The following is a 24,736-nucleotide window of genomic DNA, read 5'->3' as shown; positions in this document are numbered from 1 at the left end:
TCTGTTTTTTCATAAAAAAAAAGAAAAGCTACTTTGTGTTAAACAGAAAGGAACTTTCTCCTGTTTCTTACAGGTTAGTTCTTGCATAGTCTCCATTTTTATCCTGATATTCCAGGCCTGTCTGTGCTGTACCAAGCAATGAGGCAAGCAATGTTTAATTATTTCAGTTCTCCCAACTGAAAAGCATGTCCTCTTAATCTCCTTTTAAACACCTCAATGCCTGATGCAACTTTTAATCAGTAAGCTTCGTTCAACTACTCTTAATCCAACTCAAATGCTTTTGGAGGCCGCAATTTCCCTTAATCTCCATGGGAGATGAACTGATTCCCCTTATTGTTTTCCAGTTGAGTAAACCAAAAAGACAGATTACATTGATCCCCGTGCTCCGCTGAGGGTTTCCCTTGCCCGTCAGTGCAGCAGCCGGGTTGTTGTGGCTCAGGAAGGAATACGCGAGCTTGTTCTGTGGTGCCTCTTCAGCCGGCGGCCTCCTCAGTGCCGCCGCCCCTGCAGCGCTTTTACTAGAACATGGTGGTTTTACTCCAATACATTTTGGAAGATGTGCCACTGTAGTACTGAAACATCCAAAATACGGCAGCGTGAGGTGTGGCCCTCCCTTCTGTGGGCACTTACTTGCCGTGAGTAGAGGATAGTTCAGTTAGTATTGCTCTGGCATCCGGCGGCCTAGTGGGCCTTTAAGGTAACGCTGCCATTTGTTCTGCATTTTTGTGTTGTTTTTGTGGTGGTGGGATTGGCAGAGCACAGGAACCTCATTTGTGCCCATGGTAATAAAGACTTGGTGATATTTACTAAATAAAATCAGTGTGGTTTTTTTTGAATAGAAACAGATCATGAGATTTCACCTGCTGAAGGCGGCGTGTCTGAGGTAAAGTAGCGCCATCACTTCTGCCTCATGGGTCCTGAGCGTCTTGGACTTGCTGAAATCCACAGTGAAGTTTCCTCTGGTTTCAGTAAGGTTGGAGTTTCACCTCAGTACTGATGGAAATTTTTGTGATAATCAAGCATGTTATCTGTGAGTCATCTTTAAACACTTAAGGTCCAATCTTAGCTTTCCGTAATGCTGCTTTTGCTGTGGTTGCAGAGAGTGACTGGCACAGAACAGCGCTCCGTCCACTCAGCTGTATTCCAGCTTATTCACCTCGTTGATGTTTTTTTTTTTTTTTTTTTTTTTTTTTTTTTAAGTCTTTTTTTTTCAGGCTGGAAGAAAGAATGAGATACCTGTCAATGCAGAATTGCTCAGTGTTAGCTATTTAACAGCACACTTTTGTTTACTGAGTGGCACTATAGAGCGCATTGCTATGAAAAGTGAACTCATTTTAAATGGTTGCCCTCAGCTGACAGAGGCATTTGTTTCCTTTCAGCAGCTCCCTAGTAGAGGCTGCATGCTCAGCCTCAGTGGCTGGCTGGGACTGCAGATGTCAGCTACTGTCTGCCTCTCAAGCCACAGCTAGCCTTGCGGGCTGCACTTGGGAGAGGGCTGCCAACCGGAGCCTCGGTAATGTTAACAGGGGAGGTGCTGTCAAGGAAAGCTTCATAGCAGCCCCCTTTTTGCCTTCTGGAGCCCTTTTAGCCAAACATGTCAGAATTCCTTTGATACACTCCTCTGTAAGGCACTAATAGGTGAGATTGTGTGGGGGTGGCTTTGTGGAGAAACAGACGTGGTTGTTAGATGCATGTTTTAGGGGAGGGTGGCTGCTGCTGGCTGTGAACACAAAGCAAAGTAGCCATTTATTTTCAGAGGATTTCTGGGATAAGTTCAATTTTCAGAGTCACTTAGATGCTTAACATATTTTAAGATATCAATGCTCTGCTTTCAACCTGACAGAGGGAGACAGTTCTTATGGCTTCTGTTGTGTAGTAATCAGTGTGGGTATCAAAGAAGCTTGGGGGCTGCTGTGCTGTGAGGGATGACTCCCACTATTTCAAAACGATGACAGGGAAAAATTAGGAATGCTGAAAGAAGCAAAGAAATGTTGGCAGCCTTTCCTCTACCAGAAATTAGAAACTGGTCCTTGAGCATTTCAGAAATGTCAGTTTCATGTTACAACAAGAATACTTTTTTTTTTTTTCTTTTGCATATGTTGAAAATCAGATACCTAACCTAAAATGAAATTTGGAAGTAATTTTTTACTCAAGCATCAATCACCGTGCTACCTGAGAGAAGGCGTATGAACTAGGAGGAATGACTTATGCCAGTACAATCATTTCGATGTATTGGCGAGATGATAGACAAATTTTGAATTGTCCTGCAGTCTTTGGTGTGTGAGTGGGGTCTGAAGTCAAATTCTAATCTTAACTGAAGCATTTTTTAAAACATATTCAAACTTTTTGTACAACTTTAGTAAATCACTTAGAAAGGGGGGTTCAGGCATGGAAACATGAACATTTGGCTCCGTGAATAGAATGCCAGACTTCCTAAGGCTCTGAGCTGCAGATACTGGTTTTAATGTGAACATAAAAGGTGAACTAATGTGTGTGGCTCTGGCTTTCCAAATGTGAAAATGGAGCTGAGATGGGTCTCTAGCTCTTCTTCCTGGTTTGTTGAAAACAAACAAAACATGAATAGTAATTTCTGTGTTTTTTTTTTTTTTCTCTCCCTAAAGCTTTAGTATTCTATGAAATACTTAGTATGCCAAATGTAAGTTCTTCAGCAGGAAAGTTAGGCAAGTATTTGTGGTCTGTACCATGGTGTTTCTTGTTAACTGAAACATGGTTTTTGTTCCTTCCTATTTCTAAATGGATGGGGTCAAGAGATTAATCTCCTGTCAAAAGTTCATGTGCATGAGCATGGGAGAACAGGCTTTTTTTTTTTTTTTTTTTTTTCCTGTTTCAGAAGCGGTCCAACGCCAATACATTTTCCTTCTTCTCTGCACGAAGCTGCCCAGGAGGTTGCAGCCCAGGCCTCGGTGCTGCTGGCAGGTGCCTGAGACCCCAACCTGGCAGGCACCAGCAGCACGTGCCCACTGCCCATTCTCTGTGCTCCCAGCTCAACATTTGCCTGCCTATAAGCAGCTTGTGCTCATGACCATTTCCCATCTTTTGTAGCAAACATTCGGCTTGTTTTACGCAAACTAATCTTATGCATCCATCAACCACCCAGGAAGCTCCTACATATCCAAGCTGGGAAAAAAAGGCCATGCAAAATGAGTGGCCTTTAGCTAATCAACACCTCCATGCCAGGTTTTGCACGGAGTACATTTCTCTGAAAATAATCTATCTGCAGGTGATGAAACTCTTGGAAAGAAGTCTTAATGATGTTCTAACCAAGGGAAGCTGTGTGCACTTGTGCTTCGGAAAAATGAGAGCAATCTTTGGTATATCTTCCTTTCCTTGGGAATTAAAAATGTTTTTGCACCTCCCAACTTGAACTCCAACAGAATTTAAGTAGGTGAATGTGTCTCAGAGTCAGCAGCGGTGAGAGGGAATAAAAGAGCAAGAGAGATGATTCTGTGAAGTGTAGTCCTGAGCAATGGATGACATTAGGAGTGGATGCCAGCACCATTAGCATAAGGAAAAGCTTTTCTCCCTCCCTTCTACAGATGCATCCTGGAGGGCACTTGCTGTGAACAAAAGAAACCTGCAGCATTAATAGAACACAGGGAGATGTTTCTGGCACAGAGAAAATACTAGGTTGTTGTCAATTCCTGGAAAAATAAACATGGAGGGAGAACATGCTGCAGGATTAGGGATGCACTGAACAAGTTGAAAATGATCCCATGAACAGATATTTTAGCGTAAGGATACTATGATGACATCTTGCCATGTAAATATCACCAAGAATTAGGTAGAATAATTCCAAAAAATTAGGCTGCTTGGAAAGAGAAAGTACTAATACATTTGCTACCATGGTTGTCTGCTATAGGGGTTTAAAGTAGCAGGACGTGAATGTGTCAGGAGGTGCTTTTGTCCTTTGCCCAGGGAACCACGCTTTGCTCTCCCCTGGCTCCTGCAAAGGTTTGGCAGGGTGCAGATACTATAGCAGAGGAAAACACCATTCCAAACAGAAGTCCCTCCAATCTTTATTTTCCATGAGATATTGAGTAGAGGTCAGAGGTTCTGGGAAGAAGCATCCAGTGTTTTGACCAGTGACTGAAATACAATTTATCTGTGGGCTTTTGTTTCATTTCCTGTTTGTGAGAGTACGAAGGGATTTGCCGTTCGGAGATGCATGTTCCAGCTCCCTTCATGACTTTAGGCCTGGAGGTAGGCTATGTTTACAGAACAGCAGTTGACCTTTTTGTATAAACTAAAGGCACTGGACGCGCATTTTGGGTTGGAGTCTCTTAAGTAACATAAAAGTAGCAGTAAATAGTTGTTTCTCTGTTTGCAGTAAACTTGCTCTTCTGAGAAGGGTTTCTGAGGGAAGTTGGATCTATTGCCAAAAAAACATCCCAACAAACCATTACTTGCAAAGTTTATGCCTCAGCACCCAGAGCCTCAATGTTCAGGTGGTAAGAGGAGATGTCAGGTTTGTGTTCTCCTCTTGGCCCACGTGCAGGTGGCCTGGACCTAGGTCTCTAAGCTGTGTGCTGGGGTGACCCTTCTCACCAGGCTGTGGTGGCCCTCCCCAGGACAAGGTGGAGGTACTGAGGCTTCCTTTTGCCCAGTGTGGGGTGGAGCTTGACTCAGCATGCTCGTTTGATGTTGGCTCCTTGGTTTTCCTCTTTTTTCCAGTGAAATCCTTCTAATGAATTTTGCTCATTCCTCTACTTTGTAGCTTTTTCTTCTCGAGCAGCCTGTGTCAGAAAGTAGTTTGTGGTGAGGAAAGCACTTCCTGTTTTGCTTGATCATCTTCATGGTTCTCCTTTTCCCTCGGCACTGTTCAGAGGTACAACAGCCGAGAAGAGCATTTGAAGAGCAAACTTCAGATTTCTCTAATTGGTAGGAATTTGCTTTGTAGCAGATGGTCAAGAAAAGAATTCATAGCTGGTTGAGATATTTATTCCCTTAGATGTTTCTAGATGAAAAAGTAAGTTCTTACAGAGGTTTAAAAATATTGTTAAGTCATCTAACAGGAATTAGTTGCTAGAAGAGAAATGGTATATCTTATTTTGCTAGGAGTGAAGCAAATAATTCGTCAGAATTTTGACTGCCGTGGGCTTACTGTTGCTGTTGAAGCTTCCTATTCTTTTAACTGAAAATCAGAAACTAGGAAGTCTTAGGAGGGTTAAGTGCAAGAAGTTATTCTCCCCAAAACAGTCAAACAAAAGACTTCGGAAAAAAAAAAAAAAAGTTTTTAACTATTTTTTTTTTCTGCTTAAAAGTTTTTTTATGATATGCTGATCTGTTGAAATCAGCAGAACTATGAAGATCCGCACCACCTTAGGGACAGCATTTTCTCTATACATTCTAAACTGCAAACTCTTAAAAGTATCTGTATTTTTTTTTTTTTTAATAGAAAGGAGCTGTCTGTTTCAAGGTATATGTGAAGATTGTGCAGACAAGTTAAATGATCTAAAGTCACCTGGAATTCCTTTTCCTAGTGACATATTACCTAACTTCGTGCATTTTAGAGAATGATCTGTTGCCTGCAGATGAACAGTCTGTTTCTACTCCCGTTAAATTCTGTGTGGAGGTGTGAATATGTATAATTAGATACTTGGGGACACGCTGTGAAACAGAAAATGAGAGAGGAAGACTTCCCCATTTGTGAAGTGATCTCAGTGTCACCTGCTAATTAAAGCAATCTTCCTGTACCCTGGATGTTTTGTGGCCTGTGGGAGCACTGCAGCACTTCCAGATAAACGTGGGGCAGAGACAGCTTAGGGTAAAGTATCTGCTTTTGGCTCTTGAGGATTTGAGTGCTGGAAGATGCATTGTTCAGGACTTGCTGTGGCTAGCTTTCTGTGATCTGAAGCATATTAAGGATAGTAAGTGTAATAATAATACTGTAGCTCTTCACAGAAGGGGCAGCTGAAGGAGAAGCGCATGGCAGAAGACAACGGTGCTCGGCAAAAGGTAGTGTAAAACAGTTTGTTGTTGTTGTCAGATGAACCCAAATGTATTGTCACACCTGTGCAGTTCACCAGAAGTTATTTCTATAAAAGGCTGTTCATTAGCAAACTGTCTTCACTTCAAGTTGCAGACCGATGGCAACATGCTAAGCAGACTTAAAAACCTTGAGTGGCCACTTGGCAATTGAGAAGGGCTCCTCTGTTGTTGTTTTAAGTGTTCACATGGGCTCCTGCTGTGAGCTGCTGCTTTCTGTTAGACACAATCTTGAAATAAATGTTAATCATCTGACCTCGGGGCTCAGATGTTATACTTAACTGTCACACAGTAGAAGACAATCAGATTGAAAGATGAAAGTTTGTCTACAGGAAACAGAGTTCAGAATTATGGTTTGTAAAGAATTTATGGTAAATGCAAAGTTAGGTATACATACACTGAGGCACCACGCAGAGTATAGGAGGCAGTAGTTACAGGGGAAATGCTGTTGAGAGGGGACTGCAGATTCTGTATCTTGCTTTTCTCTTGAGATTGCTGGTGCAGTAACAGAAACCTCATACTCTGCTAAACAGAGTAAGGGTTTCGAGGCACTGTACAGCAAATGTTTCCAGTGCATTAGTAGTAGCAACCTACCAGGTTTTCAGCTTAGAAGAACAAAATGGATGCTTTTGAAGAAAGTCGTGTAAAGCTTCTTCATTATTGCAGTGCATTTCCCTAGAAAAGTCAACTAACACCCACAACATCTTGATCCACTAAGTAGTGGGTTAAGTGGGTGTTGGTGTTTCTGTCCTGCTTTAATTAGTTACCTGCTGTGAAGGGCAACACAAATGTTAGGCATGTGGATGGGGGGGAGGGGTGTTCCTTTGCAGGGCTCCATCTCTTCAAATTGTGGCTCAAAGTGCTTGTGCAAATACGGGCGAGGCTTGGACGGTGGGCTCCTTTAGCAAGGTTGCCTTTTCATTGATGGTGCTCTGAGTGGTGCTCTGCAAATTTTAGGGAAAAAAACATAGCCCATACAGACTTCACATGCAATCAGTAGTTGCATAGCTTATAGGCAGTTGCTCTGTCCCTTCTTTTTTCTTTCTTATGTCTTTTGATGGAGAAATTTAAGGGATAATGAGCCTTGCGGTGGAAGATGGGAATGCTGACAAGACAGATGCCCATCCCTGGAGCTTGGGTATGTCATAGCTGTTCTCCGCCTGCTGTTCTCACATCTCAGCTGCTTATCCTGGCTTCCTTGTTGCATTATTGACAAAGTTTAACGAGGCATATTGCTAACGCTTGTCTCGTGCTCCCTTGTCAGTCAAAGCCATGTTTGCAAGGAGCAGGGAAAATCTTCCAGTCTGCGGGATCTCCACAGTCACACTGGATGGACTCTGAGCACCATTGAAGTGATTGTTCAACTAAATGTTTTTGTTTTTAAAGCCCCTCACTTACATTTTCATTGCAGCCTATGGATCTGTGTCTGATAGCACCGGTAAGGGCTGCAGAAGGGAGCACGCTCACCCCGTTGGGTGGCTCCTCTCTGGGAGGATGAGTGCAGGAGGGAGATGCGGGGACTCCCCAGCTCTGCCCTGCTCTGTTCTGGCTGCGGCTCTCCCTTGCCTCACAACGAGGCACCCAGATGCCTCCCACTCGGGGCCAATTTTCAGTCTCCTCCAGTGAGTGGAGGAAGGCAGAAATTAATCAGGAGGAGAAATTGCTCTGCCTGAGCGGGCAAACTGTCTCACTGGCTGTGTTGCTTTAATCTCTTTTTATGAGCTACCTGGAGTGCAGAGCTCTTTATCTGACCCACCGTCAGGGCTGGCGGGGGCCCAGCCAGATCTCTGCTAGTTTGAGCTGAAGGATTTACTGGCTTTTGCCAGCTGCCTTCCCCTTGGCAAATATCCCTGCGAGCAGACCCAGACCAAGGGCATCACAGAGCGTGCAGCTGGGAGCAGCCCCCAGGAGGTGTGGCAGCAGCTGCTACCCGAGCATGCACTGCGATGGAGCCAGGCTTCTGCTTCTCCTTCTGCTCCTGGAAGGCCCTGTGTGCTCACGGCAGATGGGTGGGAGTGATGCCCGTGTTTCCCGAAGCTGCAGTCCTGTGGGCTGGGTGCTGCCTTCCTCTTGCTGCGGCTGGTGTCACCGCCTGGTGAAACTGCCTGGTGCCTGAAGGGAAACTGGGCGTCCTTGCATTCCCCTGGTCCTCCCATGATTGCCACCCCATCACTGTAAAACTGCACCCCTCGGCCTGGGATCTGGAACTTGCCGCCAGTCTCTCAGGGGCATTGATACCAGGTGACAGCTTCTCGTCCTCCTGAGGCACCGGCCACGGGCACTTGGCTTGCTGGAGAGGCCAAGCTCCAGGCTAGGACGTATCTGCTGCGTGCAGAGATTAAAGCCACATCACGGACAATCAGCTATAGGTTAAGGATCACAGTTTCCTTGTTAAACCTTTGTTTTCTGTTTCTTAAAACTTAATGCATTCAGTGACAGGGATGAGAAAGCCACTGTTATTTGTAGGCTTTATCTCAAGCTCTGTTACTTGCTGTTACTGCTCTGAGTCGTTTGTGTTTAGCTGGACAGTTCTTGTATGTGAGTAATGTAACTGATGAAATGGGAAATAATGCAATATTAACAGTAAAGCCTTTAGGCCAACTGTTGCCTCTTTTTATTCATACAGTGCTAACACGGTGTTTCCAATTCCCTGTTGCAACACATAGATGCTGCCACCAGGCAAGTATTTACTAGCCACTAATTATGTCAGTAAGCAATAAAAAGGGAAGTTTTAAGTGTGCTTTTTTTTTTTTTCCTTCAGATAACTAGTTGTTTTTGTTTCCTCCTACTCCTGTAGCTGCACGTTCCCAAGCTTGCACCCCAGTGTGTTCTGCCAAAGGTGGTTTATTTCTTGTGTGCTGATGTCTTGTCCCTCTGTGGTTAGTGTTATGTTTCTGAGGGCAGGCCTTTGAATTAATTTTCAACTGGATAGCTCTAGGAGACAAGAAAGAAAACCCACATGCAAATAGCGGCCCACCATGGGATGAAGATTTGGTTTTGAACATTAATTGTTCTGGTTTTGTCCTGGTTTCAGTTAGGACAGAGTTAATTTTCCTCCTAGTAGCTGGTAGGGTGCTGTGTTTTGGCTTAGGATGAGAAGAGTGCTGATAACATGCCGATGTTTTGGCTGTTGCAGAGCAGTGCTTACACCAGGCCAAGGACGTTTCAGCTTCTTGCTCTGTCCTGCCAACAGGCAGGCTGGGGGTGCAGCAGGAGCTGGGAGGGGACAGACCTAGGACAGCTGACCCAAGCTGGCCAAAGGGGTATTCCATCCCATCTGGGGTCCTACTGAACAATAGATAGGGGTGGCTGGCTGGGGGGGGAGGGCTGGCTGCTCGGGGTTAGGCTGGGCATTGGTCAGTGGGTGGTGATCAGTCGCATTGTGCATCACTTGTTTCGTACACATTATTAGTAGTGGTACTATTATCATCATTATTGTTATTCTTCTTATTATTATTGTTATTTTCCTGTCTTAATAAACTGTCTTTATCTCAACTCATAGGCTTCACTTTCCCGTTTCTCTCCCCCATCCCAGAGATGGAGAGGGGAGGGTGAGTGAACGGCTGTGTGGTGTTTACCTGCCGGCGGGTTAAACCACAACAACATTTTTTTTTGTTATTAATAAAAGCAGAACAAGATAAAGCACAGTACTTCACCAGGGGAGGCACACTTCAACACGAGCCAGTTATGTGCAGCACTGAAGGCTTATGACCTGAGCAAAGCCAAATCTCTCCGACTGGTGCTCAAACCCATCTGGCTGCCACCAGAGAACTGGCAGCTGTGGAGATGCAGCCTTAGTGTCCCAAATGCTCATCTGAGCTAACCTTTACTCTGTGTTCTGCCATATTAAGGGGTTTGGCAGGGAATCCTCCCGATGCTGTGTGCAGGTGTGTGCTCACAGTAAGGACCTCTGGGGGTGTGCTGGCTTTTGTGCCAAGACCACCACCAGCAGGTTAGCACGCAGCAGCAGCAGGGGTTCGCCCCAGGCTGAAATCTGGTGCGTGAAATTCCTGCCCTGCTTCCCCCTCCCCTGTCTGCATAGAGTGGCCACGTGATGGATTCGTACATCGGAATCAACCAAAGGTTTCACAGTTAACTTTAAATGAGTTGCTGCTCATTTTTTAGGAGCCACGGGCTCCTTTAAACGCTCCTTCCCTGTAGATCACTCTCCTGCATTCCTTTGAGACCTCAGGCACTTAAGGAGGCGATTTACATGTGGCTGTTCAACACCAGCATGACTTACAAAATATAAAGAGGATGTTCACATGCTGGCACTGCTGACTTGCAGGGTGTTTTTTTGGTAGGTGAGTTTTACTCGTTGGCCATATGTAAACAACCCAACCAATGTGTACCATGAAAGTTGCAGGGGAGTAGTGTAGGGGAGCCGTGCAGGTTCAGATTTGAGTGCTGGCCTTTCCAGTGCTGATCTGCTGATTGCTATCAGGCCGTTTGCTGCGTGACTGCTCACTGTGATTAGAAGTGCCTGTTAGACAGCAGGAGTCCTGCTGGGCTCCACAGAGGGATAACAGATTGGTCCTGATTCCTGGCCATGGCAGCTATAGTTGCGTTACAGCAGTTCACCTTGTACCAGGCTAGAGCTGGAGTAAATCTTCCCATGGAAGCTGAATGGCACCAGCCTGTGCCCAAGTCCTGGGCTGCTGTTTGTCTCTTACATGCTGTTTTTTTCAAATATTTTTATAGAAAAGAGAAGGACTTGCCTACAAGGCAGACTTGTGAGAAACATGCTTTCAAATAAGGTGCAAAATGTACTCACCATTCAATTTTCTGTCCTCATTAAGTCTCTCAGAGGTGAGTTCAAGGGAAAAAATAGATGGGAAGAGCTTGGAAATGAAGACTATTTACAATGAAAAAAGATAAAGAACACAACAAATATGGAAAAAGGCTGAAATTCGGTGGCTTGAGAGGTGGAGGTCAGACTCAATTATCATAATGTTCTGCAGCTGTGCTAACGTGTATTATTTTCTCTTTACTCTCAGATATTTAATATATATGTGTGTAGCCAGTGTTTTCTTTTTGTTTAATATTTTATGTGTGCCATGCAGTATATTTATAAGATGTGGTTCCTGGTTGTTACAACAGAACAGAGATTCACGTAGCACACACCCATCAATGTTTGCACACACCACAAATGTAATGGTAGATATAGACTAATAATAGATTGGTTATTCCTAACTGAAAGGAAAGGGAAGAAAAAGCAACCAAACTTGCACTGTGAAGCTGGAATTACATTTTAAGGAAAAAAAAAACAACATCTGATAGTAGTGGTCAAATAATTAGTTGTTTGGACTTTTGGACCAAATTTGCATAGGATGTGCAAGGTGAATCGTTCTCTCCTGTTCTTGAATATGTGTGAGATTTTATTTGTTCATTTGTTTTGTGCTCCTGGAGGTTACGGAGATGTGCAGAAGAGCATCCTCCCAGCTCCTGGCTTGCAGGAAGGTGTGCGTAGCCAGCAAGCCCCTGACTACTTCTGTGTCGTGGAGCTTCAGAGCTGAAGCTCTGAAACTTTGTTTTTCACCATGCAGGGTACTCTGAAGAAGGCTCCATCGGGTTGCATGGGTTTTGGGTCTTGAAGGGTTTTGGGTCTTGAATGGGTTAACCTGCATCTTCCCTGTTTGAGGTAAGGCCTTTTTCTTGTGTTTGAGCTCTGTCATAGTGAGGCAGGCAGGAAAAGGGTTAATGCACAGCAGTGTGTTGTCTGGATGTGTTTCCCATTTACCTGACAGATGAGCTACGCTGGTGAAGTTTAATGAACAAATGAATGAATCACGCGTTGTCTTGTGGTGTAGTCCTTGTGAGAAGGAGAAGTACATAAATCTGCGATCCACTGCAAAGAAAGAAGGTGGGAGAAAGCACTCAGATAATTCTGTTTCTCCACAGTGTTGTACTGTTTGTCACTGTGGTCTTCCCTACTAATATCTAATTTAAAAGCACAACCTTTGTTAAAGGAATTGTTCCATTAGCAATCTCTTTCATTTAACTGATGTTCCAGAAAACAGTGAAGATGGTAACAATTTTTGAGTTGAGGGAAGAACAATTTGCTTTTCCCCCAGATTACTTTCTGTACTTTGACAAACACAGTGTATGTTCATTTTACTCTTTCTTGTTTGGGATTCTTCTTATGGAGTTAGCAGCTTGGTATGTGAGATGTGTTCATGCCCCTTCTAAATTGGAAGGTGCGCACCATTTGTATCGAGGAGACAATAACAGGTTGAATACATTCAATTTTCAGCACGCTTCGTTGTGAATAGGTAGAGAATAACAGCTGATGTTTTCTGTAAGCTGCTGTTTGCTTAAAGAAGGTGTTTCAATATTTGCTGGAGTCTGTAAGCTCAGTCATTCATTTCAAACAGTGGTTAAAAACACAGCTGAAGTAATTTAACGTATGGATTGTGATTTGGCTCTCTGCAGTCTGTCTCCGTGATGGGTTTTGCTCATTGCTGTGAGGCCGATGAGGCCGTGAGGCTGCTGGTGTGTGCTGTGTGCTCTTTGTCTCGACCCTTAAGAAGCTGACTTCCTCCCTGCTATTTCAGGAGGTCATTAGTGATGATGAAATTAGAGGTTTACATCTTTAGGTCCAAGTCATTATTCCTAATTTAATCAATGCATTTGAAAATGTTTCCTCTAATAAAATTGTAATGACTTTACGTGATTTGTCATGCTTATCAAAAACATGGCTTTAACATGTTCATATTCAGAGGCACTGAGCTTCTGGAGGGGAGCATACATCACGTCGGTACATCAATTTGCTGCCTCTCTGTCTCTCCAGTGGATGGAAATAGCCGGGGCAGTGTGGTGGTGGCAATGTACGGCCAGTGGGAAATACTGGGAGAGGCGCTGGGCCTGAGCAGGGCTGGTTCTCTACCGCCTTTCTTGTGGCTCAGCTGCACGCTTCGTCTTGGTGTGAAATCATCTATTAGTGGGCTTATGATAAAGAAGAGAAGAACCATCTATAATGTAGAGTTTGACTGGAGAAATGGCTTTTATGTTGCGCAGGGAATGAGATAAATAGCACCCCACGATGGGAACAGAATAACTAAGGCAAGGCAAGAGCAGTGGTGTTACAGCAGGGCCAGGTGTTCACTTGCAGGGCTTTGAATAAAATGCATCTCAATGCTTGGTTCTGTTTGCAATATTGTTCCTGAAAGGTGTTAAGACTACTATTTAATTCAAATTACCTGTTTTTAAACAGTCTGTGGTGCATGTTTGTGTCCGGGCAGGTGAGGAAGGAGCAGCAGACATTAACTTGCTATGTGCCAGCTCTGTTAGCATCCCATCTGACCCTCAGCTGCTGCTGCTCCATGTGTTGTTCTCACAGCTCAGCTGGGAGAAATTCACATTGGGCCCTTGGCCCCTCACCTGCTCCTTTGGGGCATGGTTAGTATGGGCAAACCCAGGGGGCTTACTTAGTTGGAAAGTCTGCTGAGAGCCCCACATGGGTATAAAACCATTGTGGCAGCACCTCTGAGAACACACAGGCCTTTCTGAATGTCATCCTTCCCTGCAGGTGCTGAATTTATCCCACCAGGGCTGCTGAGGGAGAGGTCTGGGACTTGGCTCTGGCGGAGATCCCACTCCTGCTCAGCAGCCTGCGGCAGGAAGCACCCAGGGGGGTTTGTCTGTCTGGTGGCAGCAGAGCAGCGCCGGCACCGTGGCTGGCAGCACGGCAGCAGAACTGGCAAACGGTGGTAGGCAGATGGCAGGTCTCACACTAGAAGAGAGGATGTGTAAACGACCCAAGATAGGTTTTAACAGTCTTGTTCAAAGCCAGAAGTATGTCACTGTGTGAGCTCTCAGTCTAAACATCCCTGTGAAATTTCAAGCCTTAAGTCTACTTGTGGTTTATTAAATAGCTCTGGCAGCGGGACTGCGAAAGACCAGCAGCATTGTGGGGAAACATCCACCCCCAGAAGGTGTGGGGTTGTCCACATCGTTTCTGGGCAGAGCCATCGCTGGTGACCTGGTGGCATGGCAGGGACTCTGCCCTGGGGGATGGCTGGGGGCTGCTCAGGTTATCCCTGGCTCTCCAGGACAGAAGCTGCGTGTGCTTTTCCGCAGTCCTGCGCTGAGTGCTCCGTGGGGATGTGCTTGGTCTCTCCCCAGGCTAGTAATTTTTTCCCATTCCAACCCCCTATCTTTTTTTTTTTCCCCCCAGCCGATCTGTTTTAACAGCAAGACTCAGGGAGGAGGAATATTTCCTGTGCAGAGCAAATTGCCATGTGCAAATATGTAATGTAATTCAGCTCTGTGGAATTGCCGTATCCTGGAGGAACAGCAGCACTGGAGCTTCCCATTAGTAATATTCATTTTCTTTTTTCAGCCTTTTTAATGCTGCAGAGAAGTCATTTTCTGTCCCCAGCACCTGGCAGGTACAGTGATGTTAGATACCTCAGGAATGGAAAAGGCAATAAATGCAGTTGCTGAGAGAGTAGGAGAAAAATTGCCAGAAAATTGGGCTCAAACTATTAGCAGCTTGAGCATCAGAACCTCATCAAAAACCCCAAACTAGCTCTAGTGATTAAACTGCTCTCCTTTTATCGACTTTCAGAGTGCAATTGGCAGTAATGTTTGTCAGGAAGTAAGCGTGCTTAACGGAGAAGGGAAGTTTATTTTTTCAGGTCATGTTTAAAGAGGAGGGAAAGTTAGCGTGAGCCAGGTATCAAAAGCTCTTTAGCTTGTCCACTTTTGCATGGATTTAATGACTTTTCCTTTGTGTTTATAATTCCTTCATGTATCAGTCTTTTCTTTTTTGTTTGACTTATTCTCTGCAACTCATGGCCTAGTTCTCATTTGCACATTCACATCCCCATTCACAGTAAGTGTACGTAGTAATATGTGATGTTTTATTGTCACTCTCATTTAATTTGTAGCCCAAGAACAAAGTTAAGCCACAGAATGGGCTTCATTTGTGGAGTCGGAAGAGGTGTCTCCACAAACGGCCACCACCGTAGGCAGGGCCCGACTGGGTGTGCTAGGGGCTTGGCCAAACCACGCATGGATCTAGAAGTTCAGACCAAAGCCAGGGGCTAGTTTGGGGCAAGTGAACCCCTGTAGGGACGGGACGGTCCTGGAAACCTCTCATGACACAGGCACACAGGGAGATGGCAATGTCAGGTAGCACGTGTGCTTAGGAGTGGCCACTTCTGCTTTTTCTGGATTTATTGCAGAATGACATGGGCTTCCCCTTGGGAGAGTAGTCCTCTGCGGAGCTGGAGGCAGTTGCTGTGGGAGGAGAGCACAGAGGCAAGGGCAGGGAGAGGAAAGCGGGCGGCTGCTGGCTAATGGCGCAGTACCCTTCGCACCCTGAGCTCTGATTGCAGCAGCCTGAGGGACCTCCTTGTATTTCAGCCATTTCAGGATCCTAGTGAGACATGGTGGGAAAAATATTGCAGTCACAGGCATCTAGAGATCCAGCTGAGCATGTCAAAAACCAAGGAGTTGAAGGCTTGGGTTTTGCTAAGTGGCAGTCTTTTGGCTGATGAGTGAGAAAGCTGTTTGTGTCTTAAGGCGTGCATTAGGCACACATGGTGCTAATATACAGCATCTAGGAGCTATTCTCTTTTACATCCCTCTGCTAGTAGAGTAACAGTTTATCTGGGTAGTCCTTAATCCTGCAAGCAAGTAACTGGCAGCAAAATGTATGTTTAGAGAGAAAATTCAACCCCAGGACTTGATTTGATGGCGGTTGGTCCCTGATGCGGGCTGACCAAAGTATTGCTTGAAACTTTTGCTCTTTTATTAATGTTAGGGACAAAATAAATCTGTTCAGTACCAACTGTGCATCACCACTGACATTTTAATTTCCAGTTAAAAGATTTTAATTAAAATCTGATATCATTTGGTGTGAAAAATGAATTAATTGAAATTATACATGCAGACTGAACTAATGTCAATTCATGTATTGGTTTCAAGAACAGCTCTATCTGATTAATCCAAACAGTAGCAACCTATGCTGGAAGGGGCTTCTGGTTGCTCCTTTTCTCTAATTCTGCTGTTATTCTACCAAGGTAATTATAAGGAGAGAAGTTTCATGCTGATATTCCCAGTTTCTCTCAGCTGGAGTTCTTCCTCTTGTTCTGTTTCTCTTTCCTCTTCTGGATGCCACCTGCTCATCCCTGGGAGATGTGACTGCTCTCTGGGCTTTAAGGAGACATTTGGGTGGAGGAGAGTACTTGCTTTGGAACAGCCCAGGATGTACCAAGGTGGTTTTTGGTTTGGTTCATTGGCTTTTGTTTTGTTTTGTTATAAAATGCACTTGAGAAGGTGATGAAGTTGCTCTGAGGCTCCTTCTTAGGTGTGTGTTGGCCTGTGGTGTGTGCTCACACGGCTGCACACGTATGCTCCTCCTACCCATGTGGTTGTGACAAGTCACAGGACTGAATGTGGCTTTGTTCTTGATTCTCTGTTATTCGCAAATGGAGTATAAACATGTCCAGGATGTGTATTTAAAATATATTTATTTGCCAAATGTTGTCTGTCTCTTTGGTCAAGAAACTCCACAGGCTTACATAGGAAAACAAGTGAAAAGATTTTCCAGGCCTTTTAGTCCCATTCTTAGCATAAACACCAGCATCTCATAGACATTTTCTGTTTCTGAAAATTCTGTTTAAATTATGGGCAACCTGTCACTCCCTTAGTGAAGCTTTGTATACAAACTGCTTGGGAGTGATTTTGCTTTTCCATTGTACCAGCTCTGCACAAAACTATGGAATAAACTTTGTGCCATTACTTCTGTGAAGCACACAGAGAGGAAACTGCAGAAGTAACAGGGCACTTCTGTGCGTCTCTTCTGGTACTGCATGAACAAGGACATTCAAAAAAGAAGAGGAAAAAAAGAAAAAAAGCAACAAAAACCTATTAGGCTGAAACATTTTAGGCATGAAACCAACACTTGGTGTTAGGTAAAGGGAATCATTTTCTCCCCTGCTTAATTGTTATGAAACTTACGGTCAAATGTACAGTTTAGGTTAAGAGGTTTAAAGTCCATTTCTCTTACCTTCCCTCAATTCCTGTTTATGGTCAAATATGAAAAAGCTCATCTTCAGATGTGTGTACTTTTTTACTGAAGATATCTTGAGCAGTTTAGTTCAAAAAGTGTTCACAACTAGTGAGTGGTATTGTTTCTGCACTTGCAAAGAAAAGCCTGGTTTTACTAAGACAACTGACTTATTTTCTCTACATGCTGATGTAATCCTACTGTGAAGCTGTGATTCATGGAACATGTAGGATTGGTTAAAAAAAAAAAAAAAAAGAAAAGAAAAAAGCACAATCTCTGAAAACAGTGGGGTGATTTTGTGGTTCAGTATAATGGTGTTGGCAGTGTTCATTGCTGCTCTGCCCTGCAATTCCTGCACAACTGTGGGTAGCTCACAGAATTAATCAAAATGCTCAAATGTATTTTACTGAGCCCAGCTCAGGTAACCCTCCAAAAATGCTCTGTTCTTCAGTTCTTCACAGGCTTAGCTTCCTTCCTTCTGCCACTTGAGAGATCCATATTGAACCCAAAATCAAAAGATATGCTTAGACCCCTTCCTAATTTATCCTTTGCCATTGAATATAGCAGCTAATTTCTGGATAGTGCGGTTTTCATTGTTTCATTCCCTTTTCCGTGTTGAGTTTGAGTTTACTTTGGTGTATGTGGTTATTGATAGGATAAAATTTTGTATCAGGGCATAGGAAGGAACTGATGGCTGAGGTTGTGTTCTGCCAGCATTTTAATGCAGAAGCACCACAAACTGGTCTCTGTGTGTGTTTGTGCACAGTGCTGACTGAGCGACCACACTTGATTTGGAGCACTTGCACTAGTGTTTGTGTTTTAGGATGCTGGCATATTGAAATGGCAAATGGTTGCTGGATGAAGTATTAATTTTTCATGAGGGTGATAATGCCATTTCAATTTGCTGAGGCACAGCGGTGCGCTTTGACCAAGGGGCAAATATTCAGCAACTGCAGAGTATCCAACATGCCTAAATATACCTGGTGGGTGAGAAACTCCTTGGCAGAAATAAGCTGGTTGTGGAAAATTAATTAGAAATGCATTGTGTTCTGCAACACCTAGTGAAAAATGTTTTCTTCTTAACTGCATGGAGAAAGTTGATTGTTTTTCTTCTCTCCATTGATAATGATCCTAGCTGAAAATATTGTCAGGAAAAAAAAACACACACAACACAAACAACTTTAAGTCATTTTGTTCATATATAAGCAGGAAGATGAAAACATTTTCCATAAGCTTCAATATTGATTCAAAACTGGAGAACAGCAGAGACACAAACCACTGAAATAATGAGCTATGGAGTTTATTGGCTGTGATAGTTCTAAAAGATTTTTTTTTTTTTCAATCTAGCTGTGAATGATCTGATGCTACTACAGTGTTCCATGCTTCCTTCTGGTTCCAAATATATCTTGGCTAGAAAACACGGTATAAATAGGAGTAGGATTTTCATGAACTTCAAACACTGTTAGACACTGCTTTCATTATCACCTGGTAAGTTTGTGTGAAGTAAGGCGATTTATGATTCAGACTGCAGATAGTATTAGGGCATTCATACTTTACTCTTGGTGTCCTTGGTAAAACACAGGACTGAAGCATGTGCTGCATACCATTCAGCATATACAAAGACACTGTCCAAACTGTTTTCTCTGTTTTCTGTATTTCTGCTTTAAGAAGTGTGATGGGAGTGCTAGAAACTGCACCAAAAAGCAGTGTGTGCCGTATGCAAAAAGTAGAGCTGTTGTGCCATTATATAAGGTACTTGACATAGAAGAGTCACTATGTTCTGCATCTGAGAGAGGAGACTTAATTAAGACAGACAAATTCTCTTGGGTGCAACAAGATACAGCATTGATTATACTGCAGTTCTTTTAAATGCATTAGCAAAGTCTTCATTATTATAATTAAACAGATATAAAATATGTCTGCCCTTCATGGCATAAAGCTTTGCTTTAGTGTTAAGACTGGAAATTTCATGAAGAGCTTTGAAATTGAAAGCTGGCAGGCAAAGCATCTGAATTCTGTAATTTTCAGAAAATGATACGATTTTTTAATTATTGTCCTTTTTAATCTTCCGCTAAGAGACAGACATTAAAAATTATAGCAAAATAGCATCTTTACAGCATTATGATTTTCCTTTGATTACTAGCTGGCAAAAATACAGTATCATTTGTGAAAAATGGACCTTTAAAATTGACTTCTTCAAAATACTCTGGGTTTGGAGCAGTCCTACCTGAGAGAAGGCTGTGACCCTGGCTTACCGGCCCATGTGGGTCACCTGCTGCTGCCCAGCTCTCTGGCAGGGCACTTCCTTGTCTGCGTTTCTTCTCTTTTTCCAAGGAGTTAGCAAGTCCTGCGGCCTTTTAACTTTGTGTACTGTGGAGCAGTGTGTCAGGGAGCGTTCGTTCATCGTGCCCCTGCTTAAAGGAATAAATAAAAATAACAAGAAGGAATAAAAAAGGGAGATAATTCTTTTAGAATAAGAAAAAGGCTTTTCCTTATTTTTTTTTAAACATGTTTACTTATATAAAAGCACACTGACAATATGGGTATTAGCTGTGGACGTCTTCAAAAGCCAGAACAGTGGTGCTTAAAAAGGATTTGGGGAGATGGTTGAACAAATGCCCAGGCACACCTCTTTTATGCTGGAAAGAATATTAGCAGATGAACTGCATGACCATGGAGACTAAATGTGTGTGTGTTTGTGATATTAAAGTTTTAAATGAGCAACTGCTAAATCACACAGTTGTTGCAAATCGTAAGCTGTTTTAAAGGACCCATTGAATGGGCTTTGACTTCTGAGCTGATTTTTGTCCAAAGAAAAGTGGTTTACAGTGGTTAACACAAATTTTCTGCAGATACATTTCCTTATTTTTTTTTTATGCTCTCTGTAAGTAGCTTCCATTCTTGTGACTGTGTACAAATGTAGAAAGTGTGATGTCTGCTTGGCACGCGTGGCTGTTGCTTAATTCTCTGCAGCATAACTCTAAGTCACTCGCTTTGTCCCAGCTTTTGAGGCATGGCTCACTCATGTCACACTTGTGTCACTATTTGCAGAATCACGCACTGCTGGTATGTAACAGATGTCTGTTCAGTGCCATTCAGGCTGGCTTTGGGAGCATGCCTGCTGCTGCTAGTGGCAGCTGAGCCTGGTGACAAGCGGAGCTTGGGGCTTAGCTTGGGGGTGCTGAGAGGGGCAGGGGCTCGGAGTGTGCAGTGACTGCTGCGTCAGGGACCCATCCTCACCCTCTCTGAGCCCTGTGCCTGCTTCACATGTCCAGGCAAGTGGCACAACATCACTGGGAAGGAATTAAAGATGTATCTACATAAAGTATGTTGAGGGTTGTAAATCAGGTCTTGCTTTCAGGGGCTTGGGTGCTTTCAGGCAGAAATAAACCCAACTGTTCTGCAGCCTGGGTGCCAACCACTGAGTCCTTGCAAAAGAAGCATAAAGCAGTAAGCACACTGTTATATTGCAGTTACAGTATAATTGTATTTTGGTTAGATTTTTTTTTTTTAATACCCTTACTGCCGCTAATTCATGATGTACAAATATTAGCTGGATGGAAGCCGTTCTGCCAGGTTGGTGATACACTTCAGCCGTAACGATGCATGTGCCGTGTGAAACCCAGGGGACCATAATACTTGGGCATGCAGCTAACTCGCTCGTAAGAAAAAGGAATGATAATGGCTTAACAAAATATGTGACCAGAGTGACATTACATTACAACAGCAATCCTTATTAAAAAAAAAAAGTAAATAAACAAGCAAAAATTTGACTTGAGCTCCTGGGAGTAGGAGAGTTCTGCCCCTGGAGGTAGGTAGCTTTGGAGAAATGCGCTAAAAATTTTAACACCTCTCCAGAATAAATCAACTCTTCTTTAAATAAATCAGATGTTTATGATGCTGCAGTTTGCTGTGAAAGCTTAACAAGCACTCATATCCTGCACCATTTACTCCTGATTTTGATGAGTAATGCAAACATTCAGAGTCTGCATTGGTTTAAAAAAAATTAAAAAATATCCTTACTTATTAGATTCAGGTAATCCGATTTAATGCGGCTTCCACAGCTGTCTCTTGAGTATTTGTTTCCTCTGTAGTATTGGGAAAATCTTTGCTTCTGAGGCAGACATTTAGCTCGTTAGACAATTGCCAAGTAGATCCCTGTAATCCCCCATCACTTGCATGTCAGTTTTAGCCCTGTAACTCCACGTAGCAGTGTGGTTCATGGCTTGGTGTGGCTGCTCCGTGGGCTGGGCTTTTATCAGCAGGTATAATTTACACCTCAGCTTAGCTTGTCAGCCTAACTGTGCTGAAGGTGAAAATAGTTAATATTGGAATGTGTGCCTAGTTGCTAAAGAGAACAAACAAAAAACAACACTGACCAAACAAATAATATTAAAAAAAAAGCCCACAGCCCCTTGTAGATGGAAGTAAAATCCTTCAGAAATAGTTGAGCATAAGTCTACATACAGACACACGTGGCTAGCTGTATGTGCACTTTGATAGAGAAGAGCTACCAGAAAGTTTTCCCTAAACCGGATTTTGTGAGAAACCTAGCTTTATGATGAATCTTATTGGCAGGGGACAGCAAAGAACAGAGAGGACCACTGAAGGCCACAGCCTGTGGGGAGATGAACCCACAGCCTCCCACACCAGAAGCGCCCGGGGGCAGCAGTGTGCCTCAGGGATCTGTGTGTTGGGCTCCCATGCAGGTGGTGCCTTTTGTACCCTGCTGTATGAACTCCTGCACCTCAAAGACACTTTGCTAAATTCATAAACGATTTCCTCCAAGGAGCTAATGGCTTTCTCAGATATGCTGGAAGTTACTTTTCTCTCTTATGGAAAGCTGGGACCTTTAGACAACAGCCTTGAGTCAAAATTTCACCCCAAGTACATTACAGACCGACTAAAACAATGCTTGCCCACATAGCTCGTATTTGGCTCTGTTTTCTGTCTCAACATATTTCATAATTCAGTTATGGATAACAAAGAAAAACAGTCCTATTATAACAATTTGACTATCTTATCCTATAGATTTTTTGGAACTTCATTGCTAAATTTAAGGATTTGTGTTGATCTGAATCAGCATAAATGTAATTAATGAAAAAAAATAATTTAAGTTGATTAAAAAGGGCTTAAAATAATGTGATTAGACTATCGAGATTTGGGTGGTTTATTGGATTATGCATGTTATTCCTGGAGGATTGTTATAAGATTCATAATGGAATTAAATTGGCCATCTTATTTCGGGTCCCCTGTGCCTAATAATGTACAGTGCCGTGATAGCAGACTAGCATGTATAGTCATGTTTAACAGTTTTCTACAGAATAATACAGGATTGAATTTTTGAGCTAGTATCAGGCTAAAATATACTGCTGAAATCTGCTGTGCTCTCCATTAGATAGGACTTGAATGAAATCACAATCGATCTGATGTGACATCCTTTTGGAAGGAGTGCTGCTGAATGTGTGTCAAGTGATGGAGACTCTACTGTCATCCTGGGGAGTTTGTGACCATGGCCAGCTCTCCTCACTGTTTGTTGTTGTTTTCACTTTGAAAGTGTCAATTTACTGCAGATGAAAGGATGTATCACAGGACAATAGTAATCTTTATATAATCATCTATAATCTGCAACAGTCTACATTTTGAGTTTATACAGGGTCACTATGAGAATGTACTTTGAAGGACTTCTTAAAGTAAATTTGCTTTGCTATTTAATTCAACTACTGATTTGAAACCATTAAATTCTGAATAAAATGGCCCAAATATGGCTTTAATATCTTATAAGAATCGTGCTTTAAAGTTGTTTCTTATTTTAATTTGGGCTTCTGCAATTTTCTTACAGTTAGTGTGTGTGTTAAACTAAAAGAATCTGGGATCTCTTACTTTTATATGTCTTCCAAATCTTCCTGATTCTTGTGGTTCCTGTGAACTCTCTCCAATTTTCAGCATAATTTCTAAACTGAGAGTATCTCATGATCAATGATTATGAAGATACTAAACTTCTCTGTCCCTAGCAGGTATTATATTTATATAGCCAAGTATACCATTTTGATGTTTTTGTCACATTTGCTGCCAACCAAGCAGGTGGTGGTGTTTGCTTTGTTATTTGTTTTGTTTGCTTGTTTTTCCAAAACTACTGTTTCCTGGATCACAGTACTGTAAGTAAGGCTTGCCCTTCATGTTTCTATAGATTTATGTCCTCACATTTTGGTTCCTATTGGAACATACTTTATTTTTTTATGCATCGCTTGTCAAGCAGTCTTTTGATCATTGACCCATATTCTTTGTTATTCATCACTGTTCAAATCTCTGGACTCCATGTATACTGATTTTATGCTTCCTACCAGGTTACTTACAAAATGCTAAGCGGAATTGGGCTAAGAACAGGTCCCTGCAGGACCCCATTTGAAGCACATCTGCATGACGAGTGTTTCACATTTACTCTCACATTTGAGGCATATCGTTTACCCAGTGTTTGATCCATTTAATGTCTCCTGAATTGATTTTCTATTGCTACATCTTAATCAAAATCTCATCTAGTACCAAGTCAAATGTATTGCAGAAACCATAATATAGTAGCATCTAAGTATATTATGATGACTTTATTGCATTTATCAACCAAACTTTTAATCTCATAAAAGAAGAGCTATGAGGTTAGTCTGCCAGGCACTGTTTTCCTTAACGTTGGAAATAGTGCTAATGATTATTTTATTCTTTGTCAATTAAATCTTTTTGCAGCTCTTCCATAATTTTGACAATGAAAAGCATCCACTCTCAGATAAGCCGTAAATCCAGCATTTAGAGGTCCAACACAGATGAGTACGAGTGGTACAAGTTGTTACTTAGCCAGGTCTATTCAAACTGGTTTGGCTTTTCCTCCTGAGTTACTACTGGAATTCTATTACCGTTTTTGAGTAAACAAATGCTCTTTTGTACTGTTAAGAGTACCAGTGTTGCTGCTCAGTGATGTGCTGCTGGTGGGAACTGTCTGTTCCTGATACTTTCAGGAGCAAAACAAACAATCCCTCTGCATGCTCCCTGCGTAATTGCCACTGGCCACCAAACTGTGGCCACTACTTGTATCAACTCCTCTGGTTGCTGCAGTTCCTGGTCTGTTTTTTTTTTCTTTTACTAACGTCCTACTCTTCCTCACTTTATAACCTCCACCACCAACTTTCCTGATTTTTAGTTTGTAATATACCGCTTTCTTGTAGCTGATTGTCTTTCCTGCTCAAAAGGCAGTATTTTTAACCAGCATAACCTTCTTTCTGGCTTGTCTGGCTTAGGTAGCGTTTTCTGTGGGTTGACGAAGATCAGAGAAGGTTTAGATGTTTTAACTGTATCCTGTAGGTATTCTCCTTGTGGCAGATTTGAAGAGGACTCGACACAGATAGAATGGAGGCCTCTTCAAGAAAAAAAAAAAAAAAAGTCTTTAAAGTTCAGCTAGGTCAAATCCTTGCTATTCTCTCGGAGTTGTAGTTTTGTTTTTTCTGTGAACAAGGGGTGCAGAGAAGGTCTCACTCAGATTTAATGTCTGTGTCTTAATAACTAATTTCTTCTAAATACCAGGTGGATATTGTTTCAAAGAGCTGTGGAAATGAACAAATTCACTGCAAGTAAAAGCCCAGGGGAAGGTGTGTACATAAAGTATCCTTTCCATGTTGGGATTTCTGTGTCATGAGCTGTGTCACTGTCCTGCTAGGGGCCTGGGTA

At 42.8% G+C, this 24,736-nt stretch overlaps 1 protein-coding gene across 3 annotated transcripts in view; it reads left to right on the top strand.

The window, feature by feature from the left end:
- Positions 1 to 24,736, top strand: part of PLCL1 (phospholipase C like 1 (inactive)) — a 189,027-nt gene that overhangs the window by 113,986 nt on the left and 50,305 nt on the right. Inside the window, exon 1 of one of the 3 annotated variants that reach the window (XM_082763099.1) lies at positions 5,893 to 5,976. The exons of the other annotated variants lie outside the window; for them this stretch is intronic. Within the exon in view, the coding sequence (XP_082619225.1) occupies positions 5,947 to 5,976 (30 nt within the window). The 5' untranslated portion in view covers positions 5,893 to 5,946. Of the gene's footprint in view, positions 1 to 5,892; positions 5,977 to 24,736 lie in introns of those variants that run through there. 3 annotated transcript variants of the gene reach the window in all.

This window comes from Aythya marila (assembly GCF_965140915.1).
Source record: "Aythya marila genome assembly, chromosome: 6".
NCBI classification, from domain to species: domain Eukaryota; kingdom Metazoa; phylum Chordata; class Aves; order Anseriformes; family Anatidae; genus Aythya; species Aythya marila.
Note: the sequence above shows the minus strand (reverse complement) of the source record. Positions and strands in the feature narration are given on the sequence as shown.